The sequence below is a fragment of the Vicia villosa genome, linkage group LG2, assembly GCF_029867415.1.
Source record: "Vicia villosa cultivar HV-30 ecotype Madison, WI linkage group LG2, Vvil1.0, whole genome shotgun sequence".
Classification (NCBI taxonomy): Eukaryota; Viridiplantae; Streptophyta; class Magnoliopsida; order Fabales; family Fabaceae; genus Vicia; species Vicia villosa.
The window spans coordinates 155,760,290-155,770,248 of record NC_081181.1 but is presented as its reverse complement, the minus strand read 5'-3'; the positions used below and the strand labels follow the sequence as shown (position 1 = coordinate 155,770,248).

Here is a 9,959-nt window from a genome sequence, read left to right as displayed (position 1 = left end):
CAAATCAATTATAAAAGTTTATGCTGTCAGTAAAAATACATACTATATATTGGTTTGCCCCATTGATTACTTAATTTAAAATAAAAGAAATTAACAATCTCTAGATTAAACTAACTAAAAAAACTAAATTATTGTATTTCAGAAATTTAAACACAAAATACTATGCAAATTTAAATTTTAAAATTTCCAAAACGCTGTCGTTGCACTTTTTTTTTTTTTTTGTTGCTGTCAAGAGCTAGTAGCTTTAACTTCCTCTTCTCTACCACCATTCGCATTCACAATTCACTTTCAAATCAAGTCTCTTCTTCTTCAACCTTCAAAAATGGCGTGTCTCCGTTTCTCTCTTCTTCTCCCTCTCTTTTTTTCTTCCATTCTCTTATTGAATCGCTCTGTGAAATGCGACAACGGTTAGTTACTCTTTCTCTCACGCTCAGTTTTTCATGCATTACATTATAGTAGTTTCTTTGTAGTCAGTGTAGATCTAGATCTGATCTGATTCCTAATGCACTTTATTATATGATTACGAAATTATCTTAGGCTTCAGTGAAAGTGTTAATTACTGTAGATTTTGATGTTGATTTTGAATTTTCAGTTTCAAGTGCATTTTGCTATAGTTGGTAACCTAAAATTGATGGTGATTTTATTCGAATTTATTGATTTGTGAGTTGGTAGATCTATTAGATGATTATCATTGAAAACTCTAAATGTTTGCAAATATAGCTATAATGGAGTTCATTGTTAATGAAACGTTGAAAGCTTTATAGTGTAGTAATCTAATTGTATTGATTTGATGAAGAATTTATTTAGAAAAGATTTATATTCAATGGAAATCTTATGTGAATCTTTTCATTAATTTAGATTGTGTGTATTGATCTGATTAAATTCTTCATCAAATCAATACAATTAGATTACTACATTCTCTTATTTGAATTGATTTGTAAAATAAATAGATATATTCATTAAATAATGTAGTAATCTAGTTGTATTGATTTGATGAAGAATTTAATCAGAGAAGATTTATATTCAATTGAAATCTTATGTGAATCTTTTCATTACATACGTAAAGAAGCAGATAGATTTATGCTCTGTTTGGATTGATTTGTTTGAACTTATTTTTGTCATAAATAGTTATGAAACTGTTTAAGAGAACTTATGGCTTATCCATAGGTTGGTTTTAGCTAATTTTTATAAGTGTTTCGTGATAGCTAATGAAAACAACTTATGGCTTATTTGGAAACAGTTTGACTTAATTTTTTTAATCTTTTATTATGTTATAGGAATAGGTTGATAATGTGTATGTTATAAGCGCGTGATTAAATTGCACATTGAAACAAGACCAACGTGTGTTTGGATTTCAGTTTGGAAGTGTACTCAAACTCATGCTTGAGGGAATCCATCTTCCTTGGTTGATTGGGTCAAGAGTAAGTTGGACCTCTTTCAAGCTGATTTGCAGCTTAATTTGAAACACGCTTAAGCTGATTGAAACACGCTTAATCTTTTTAGGATAATCAGTTTAATTTGCAGTTTATAGCATATAAGCGCTTATATGCATACACTATTTCTATAACACATGATAAAATAAAGTCAAACTGTTTTCTTGTAAGCAATCCATAAGAGCTTGTGGAAATAAGTTGAAAACAATTTATAAACATATCAGAAGCTGTTTTATTAGTTCTCCAAAACAATCTCATAATTGCTTATTTCATAAGATAAATTCAAATAAGCCTATCGAAACAAGCCATAATAAATGTGTGCATTGAAGCTGATTCTTTGGAACTGTACTTACCTTACCTAACATTCCATTGCAGATGAGGAAGATGTGCTTTTTCAGGGAGTCAACAAGTACCGTGCATCATTAAACTTGACTTCTCTAACAAAGAACGATAATGCTAATTGCTTTGCTGAAGAGTTAGCGGACCAGTTCAAGAGTCAACCTTGTACAAATACCACAGGTGCCAACACAGTGCCAGGTACTGAACCTAACCTCACCAACTATCCCGACCTTTTAGCTAAATGCCACCTAAATATTTCTGACACAAGGGATGGATCTATAATGCCTGCTTGTGTTCCTGGCCTTGTTCCGAGCATTGTCCTCTCTAATTTCACACAATCTCTCTACTCACAAAGTCTCAATGACTCAAAGTATACTGGAATTGGTATTGGTTCAGAAGATAATTGGATTGTTGTTATTCTGACCACAAACACTCCTGGTGGAAGCTTTGTTCCCGAGACTTCTAATGGTGCCAATTTTATCAGCAATATTGGACTGGTTTTCTCCTCAATCCTCTTGTTAGCTGTTAGCATTATCCTGTTTTGAGCAACATGATACTGTTTGCTATTCTCATTTTATCCAGGACTGTTAGTAATGTCACAATATAGATCTTACTATCAGTATGGGAAAAGTGCAAATAATGAATGCTATTGATTTTCAGTAAAGCATAGAGAGATTGTAGAATAATTGTTTCTTTGATATTGGCAAGTGTCTGTGAAATGCCAGAGTAGAATAGGACTACAGGAGGAAGTGAAGTTTTTTTTTTCACCAGGGTTGTTATCGTACTGGTATGGCAATCATAAACAAAACTCTTTTGTTTCAAAGCTTTAAATTGAAACTTATTGCTTATTTGATGTTGAGATTGTCTAGTATGTAGAGTTCCAAAGTCATCTATTTCAGTTCCAAATCAGAATATTGTATCACTGTATCACTGTTTCTAACTTCAATTCTCAAAGGCATTGTTTAACTTTAGGTTTAGGCTAATGAAAATTTGACATTGCTGGTTGGTGCTACATTGGCACTCCTACAAGGCTTCACAAATCTGATATTGCCTCACCACCTTCATCGTCATCTCCTTCTTATCATTGATATCCCCCATGAGCCATTTTTAATTCATATTCCAATTTTTTAATCAACCTATTCTAACTTTTAAGTTCTAAGAACAATGGTTTTTCTGGGACAGATAGGTAAACCAGAAGGGGTGAGGTTTTTAAGAAAATGTTTGGGAGTGGGTGAAGTTGCAACCCAAAAAAATCCACCTAAAAAGTACCATAATAAAAATATTAAAAAAATATATAACACTTTTGAATCAGAAGGAGCTTATGCACTTGATTGTTTTAGTAAACTTCAATTTTGTGTTTAGATTCGTTCCAGTCTTTAAATTTTGACAAGGATAAACATTATCTTGTTTATTGCATGCACTGTGATAGGATATAATTATAGGAACGCCTTCAGAAATTGAAGTCTCACTAAACTTAAAATATAGTTAGTTAGGTCTAAATATATCTTTGAATTCATTAGTTGGTACTTGGTACTAAACATAAAATATACATTATCTTGTTTATTGCATGCAACTATATTGGCACTTCCAACCCCTATTGCTTACAATACCACAAAAATTATTTAGTTTTTTTTTTTTTTGGAAAAGAAAATATATTTAATATTCAAAAACAGTTTCATACACACCGATCGCAAGGATCCAGGTAACCTATTAACAACGGAATTACATTATGCTTAGAGTAGTAATATCAACATGCTCACCTAGTCTTCTATGCATAGTACATCTTAGCACTATATTGTTCTTAATTCTATCCTCAAGGTTATCATGAGTCCTGTGGGAGAAGGTAATATCATTCTGGTTATGCCATATCTCATAAATTGTTTCCGCCGTCGCCATCTTGAGGATTTGGCTTCTACACCCTTTCTTTTTAGTCTCATGAATAATCCAATCTTTCTCCCTATTCTAACATTCAGAATTCTTGCCATAGCTCAACCAATCTAATATATTTTTCCAAACAGCATGTATGGTATTACATTCAAACAGGATGTGATCAAGTGTTTCCATTTGTTTACACCAACAACACTCACCATTAGTGCTGACACCAAATCGCACTAATCTGTCCTTGGTTGCAAGTCTACTAAGTAGCGCCATCCACAGTGTAAATCGAGCACGAGGCCTTGCATAATTGGTGGTACATCAATTGTTTCCAATTGACTTCAGTTTGAGGTCCACGGAGATCCCGATACATGCGAGCTGTAATATATTTCTGATTTTGTACAGTTATATCCCAATATGTTGTTTGGCAAACTTTCTCCATGCACTGCATAATTTTATTTAACATCCAAGAACAACTTGCCTTCATATGCCAATCCATGACCTGCTGCCCTTTGATATAGTAATGGTCCATCCACTTGATCCAGAGTTTATCCACTTTAGCTTGAAGATTCCAAAGAAGTTTGCTAATGGTTGCTAAGTTCCACTCAATTAAGGATGTAACATTTTGCCCTCCTGCTGCCTTAGAGTAGCATACTCTGTCCCATGAGATAGGTGCCTTCCTACTGATAATATCAGTTCCAAACCATAAAAATGTTCTACAAATCGCCTCGATTTCGCGGAGAAATTTTTTCGAGATCGGGAAAATCTGCATCCAATAAGCTGTAGTAGCAACAAGACACTTTTTATTAATTGTAATCTACCTGCATAGCTCAGCAGCTTCGCAGCCCAATAACGAATAGGACTTACAATCTTATTGATCAACGGTTCATATTGATCGGGAAAATTATTTAGTTTATTATTTAAATATATGATTTTTCTTTAAATCTAAATTTTATGACATTTTTTATAGTTGAGTAAGCATAGGTGGAGAATGGTCTTGCCTCTTTAAAGGCTTTGGAGTTGGTAGAGGCTGACTTTGTTAATGTATTTGTAAGTTCTTATGGCATCACTTATGCCTTTATTTAATCAATGACTATTTTCTTTGGCCTTTCAAAAAAAAAAATTATGACATTTGAATAAGGAGAGTGATCGTTTGTACACATGAAATGAACGAAATTCACATTAGAACGACAGAGATTTTGCGGCAGTAGTGGTATGTGATGATGACATGGTTGAAGATTTATAAAAATTGATTTTTATTACTTATATCAACAAAATACAATTTTTTTCTCCAAAGAATCATATTATATTAACTATATTATTAAGAGTGTTTAGCTTAGAATTATTTTCGAAAATATTTTAGAAAGTGTGCAAATGAAGACAAAACACATCAATCATAGATCAATCAACAATACTTAAAATTGAAGAATATTATAAATAATATTATATTAGGCCTCTCATAGTCCAGTACAATGTGGTCTCTGAACCGAATTAAATGGAATGAGAGGGACATGTAATGCTGAGGCTGACGAGGACGAAGAGTGATCGCCAATGCAAACATGGACAATAAGCGACAATTGACAAATTATAGACGAAAGACAGATACAGAATGAACCAAATTCAAATAAAAATGAAGAGATCCTAAACATAACTAACATGTTACTGCATGCTTGAAGAAATCCTTATATCAATTTGTAAAGGCTTCATTAGCGGCATAGGCTCTGTTTGGTAAAACTAGCTGATAGCTGATAGCTTTTAGCTGGTAGCTGATAGCTTTTAGCTGGTAGCTGATAGCTGGTAGCTGATAGCTGATAAGCTAATGTGAGTGTTTGGTAAATTAGCTGTTTCATTAGCTGATAAATACAAAATGACATTAATGGCATTTTAATTAATGAGGGTAATAATATATTTTAGTTAAAATAATAAGGGTATTAATGGAAGAAAAACTCACAAGCTAAAAGCTACAAGCTCAAAAGCTACTTCAATTAGCTTTTGAAAAAAAAGCTAAAAGCTAGTAAAAAAGCTACAAACTAAAAGCTAAAATAGAGTTACCAAACAGAGCTTTTTATTAATATGAGCTGAAAAGCTAAAAGCTAAAAGCTAAAAGCTCTTTTTTTTGTCTTACCAAACAGACTCATACTATGAATGTGAATTGTGAAGATCATACCACCGAAAATCACGAGGGTTGATGAAAACCAAAAAGTTACACGGATAAATCAAAGAAATTTGTTAAGTACTATTTATTTGGCCCTTTTAGGTATTATGTTATTCTCATGCTTGTAACATAAGTGGAGAATTGAAAATGGAAATTTCTTTACCCACCTCCTAACCTTCTTATCCACCTCTGGTGAAATTACCAAAATACCCCTTATTTCGGAAATACATCTCCGAAAACGTACTTTTATTGAAAAAAAAAGGTGTTTTCGGAAATGCACTTCCGAAAACACGAAAAAAAAATGTGTTTTCGGAGATGCATTTCCGAAAACACCCCTTTTTTTGAGTTTTCGGAGATGCATTTCCGAAAACACTCCTTTTTGGGAGAGGGAGGTGTTTTCGGAGATGCATATCCGAAATATTCCAAGACCAAATTGGTCTTGGAATGTTTCGGATATACACTTCCGAAATAATTCAATAATTATTAAAAAATTAAAATCAAGGTGAATCAATACAATTAATAGGTATAAAATGAAAGTGAATCAATAATTTTCTCAAGATTCTTACTTAAAATAATTTTCTCCTATTTTTAGTAATAAATAATTTCCTCTCTAATAAATCATAATTCCCTATTCTCATACATAAAATAGATTTTTCACATTTTTGTATAACTATCTAATTATACTTCATATAAAAAAAATCATAATGCTAAATATTTTTGAATTTTTTTTTAATTTTATTTAAATTTAATCATATTGAATTCACTTAATATAAATAATAAAGTTGTTTCATTTTTAAATATAATATATACAAATTCACAAAGTGTCTATAAAAAATATACAAAAACTAAATAATAATTAGCATAATAATTTTATTGTGAAAAAAAATATATAATTGTATTTTAAATAATTGTGAAATTTGTTTCAAATAATGAATACACGTTTTTTTAATTAAAAAATCACATTTTTTTGTTAATAAATAATAAAAATAATGTATTATAATTAATAATAATAATAATAATCACGTAATTTATATTAATTTTTCTTAAAAATACGTGATTTTTAATATTTATTTGTAGGAAATGTTATTTTTTATTAAATAATGATTTATCTCAATTTTAAACAAATGACAATTTTGATAATTAAGAAAAATTATATTCTACAAACTTATTTTAATTTTTAATTTTCAAATTATAAATTTTTTAATATTAATAAATAATAAACGTTATATTAAAATAAAAAAAAAATCTGACCTTCAATCAAATTTTGTTATTTTTATTTAAATAAACTTATATTATATATACTTTATATACACTATAAAAATTGTTATATTTTTAAATAGTGCGTTAAAATATAAAAACTATATAAACAGTAAATATAAAAACAAACAAGGATTAATGATTAATCCAAAAATATTATATAAAGTGAACAATGAAATTGATAATATTTTGTAATCATTTTTAAACATTTTAAAAAATATTATATATATTTTTTATTTTTACATATTTCTGTGCTTATTATTAATTATTTATGCACATTTTGAGCATTATTTTTTATTCTATTTAAAATTGAAACAATTTTATTTAAAATTGAAACAATTTTATTATTTACTTTAATTAATTGAATATGATTTTTTTAAAGAAAATAAAAACGTGAGTTTTGTTTTAAAATAAGAATATGTTATTTTTTTATAAAGATTAACAATATTATAAATATATAAATAAAAAATTATAATTTATTTTGTAAGTGAAATTATTTTAATTTTTTTAATTAAAATTATTTTAAATTTTAAAATTTGAATTAGGATAAAAATATATAATAACTATTATTCATAACTCATAAATTATATCAAAATATATAATTATTATTATTTATTACTCATAAATTATATCAAATTTATGATATGTGAATTAATTAATATTCTAAAATTAATTTTTGGGATTTTTTAAGATTTTTTTTGTTGTTTCGGAGATGCATCTCCGAATTAGTCAAAATCCCAATTTTTGAGATTTTTTCGGAAATGCACTTCCGAAGTCTGAAAAAATTTTGAAAAAAAAAAATTTCGGAAATGCATTTCCGAAGCGGGGTAAAATGGATTTTTCGTTGGGGTGACCCTCATAGGGAGGTGTGTAAAGAAATTTTCATTGAAAATAGCATGTTCTTTTATGTTGAAAAATGGTGCATATTTATGACATCAAAGATTACACAAGATTACAATACTAATAAACTATGTGGGTAATAAAGGGACAAGAAACTGCTTCAATTGCCACATGTTACCTACGGCTTCCCCACTGTGCTTCTAAAATAAGGATAATTTGGATTATTGCACCTTAATTTTCTCTAAAAAGTTAAAAATTCCTAAATCTTTTTGTTCCATGGAATTATTTTTCAAATTAGTGTTTTGGTCAAAAATATCACAAAAGTTGCACCTTTATGCTGACATATTTTTGAATTATTATATGAAGGACCAAATTTAATGATAAGATGTTTTGTGTTGGTGGAGGCAAGAAAATCTTTTTCTTTTTTGTTTATATTTTTGTGGCAGAAAGAAAACCTCTTGATGTAAGAAATCATCAAGAAAAAAAATCATGAAAATGTTGTCATTTATTTGCGTGGTAGACATCTGGGTGGTTTCACCATCAGTACAAATTTTGTAGATTTATGGCATAAGATAAAATAAATGACTTTCCTCGAACTGATGTTGTTGAGGCATTAGGTTTTAAACTACCACCTCCATCTAAGAATGTTACTTTAAATATTTAAAGTAGATTTATAGTTTATGTCCAGTCTTATAAAAAAATTAATAATTGAAAAGACTATGTGAAAACAAAAATTAAAACCAATTTTAGAGGAATTATAAAGGCAATAATCAATAAATTTAAACAAAAAACGACATAATAATATGATAATAACATTAGGATTTTGGGGAGGGTGTGCGTGTGTGTGATCTAGCGGTGAAACGTTTGGATTCTGAGAGTGTCCTCCTCTCAAAAGTCTAAGGTTTGAAACCCGCTAGATACAAATTGCTTATTAAAAAATAATTAGGATTTTGGGGATTTTGAAAAAAAATTAATAAGATAGTTTTGATTATATTTCATATTTCCGGATTTTTTTTAAATATGTATTTTGATAAATATTGATAAATTTGTGTTGTTGGAAAATAGTTTCACATAGGAGAAAAACGAATAATCATCCTAATTTGGCATCTATATATAAATCTATTTTGTTTTTTTAAGATATATATCACACAATAATTGTTGTATATTTCTTGGTTCTAGTATATGGATGATTATAACATATGATTATATGATTATTTTTCGTAGGAAAAATCATTTACATTTTTGTAAATACAATCATTCATATACTAGAACAATAATAACACAACAATGTTGTATAAAAGAATCAAAATTTTGTAGCCAAGTTGTTTTTAATATCAAAACATATAAAATAAATAAATCAAGAAGATAGTATAAGTGTACAAGAAACAAACAAGGAGCACAAGCAATGCTCTAAAACAGATAAAAATCTATAGACAAACCTAACACAAGGAATAAAACAGACCAACACAAGAACTACAACAGCACACCGCCGACAAGCGACAGCCGAAAAGAGGTAAACTTCACCGCTTACAAAAAACAAAGCAGAGTAGTTGTCTACCCAACATACCTCTAAAATCAAAGGCACCAGAGTGGGTCATGCTTCTAGTCAAACAAAGAGAAAACACAATTTGTAGCATGCGAATGAATCCACTTCCAAATCTTATCGATTATCAAATTTATCTAGTGTTTAACCAAGAAGCTTTTCCGATAAGAAATCATTTTACTACGCATTTTCCAAATGATCTAGACCACTGAATTTTAGAACGAAAGCAAACCCAAACGAGCCTTCTTACCCATACCAATCCCCTAAAAATCCTCGTAAACCTCTAAAATCGAACGTGAGAGAGGTTAAGGCATTCCCACCTAGCTAAGAACCTCATACCAGATCAAAGAGGAAATCTCACACGAGACAAATAAATGATCCACAAACTGGGTTTGTCCTATGCACACCGCACACCCCAAACCATTATAAGTAGACACATTTTGACGCTTATAAAGATTATGCCTAGTCGAAAGTTTATTGAAACATATGTAATAACAAAACCCACAACTTTAAAAGA

At 29.5% G+C, this 9,959-nt stretch overlaps 1 protein-coding gene across 1 annotated transcript; it reads left to right on the top strand.

Moving 5' to 3' along the window:
- The first annotated feature begins 254 nt into the window (after positions 1–254).
- Positions 255–2,631, top strand: LOC131647154 (uncharacterized GPI-anchored protein At3g06035-like). The gene is made up of 2 exons (XM_058917067.1): positions 255–407; positions 1,809–2,631. The coding sequence occupies exons 1-2, from the start codon at positions 323–325 to the stop codon at positions 2,315–2,317; spliced, it is 594 nt and encodes a 197-aa protein (XP_058773050.1). The 5' UTR covers positions 255–322; the 3' UTR covers positions 2,318–2,631.
- The last annotated feature ends 7,328 nt before the right edge of the window (positions 2,632–9,959 follow it).

Excerpts from the sequence above, each read along its gene's own strand:
- LOC131647154 (XM_058917067.1), top strand. The coding sequence starts at position 323 with ATGGCGTGTCTCCGTTTCTCTCTTCTTCTCCCTCTCTTTTTTTCTTCC. Across the intron at positions 408-1,808 it reads CTCTGTGAAATGCGACAACG|ATGAGGAAGATGTGCTTTTT; the intron begins GTTAGTTACTCT and ends ATTCCATTGCAG.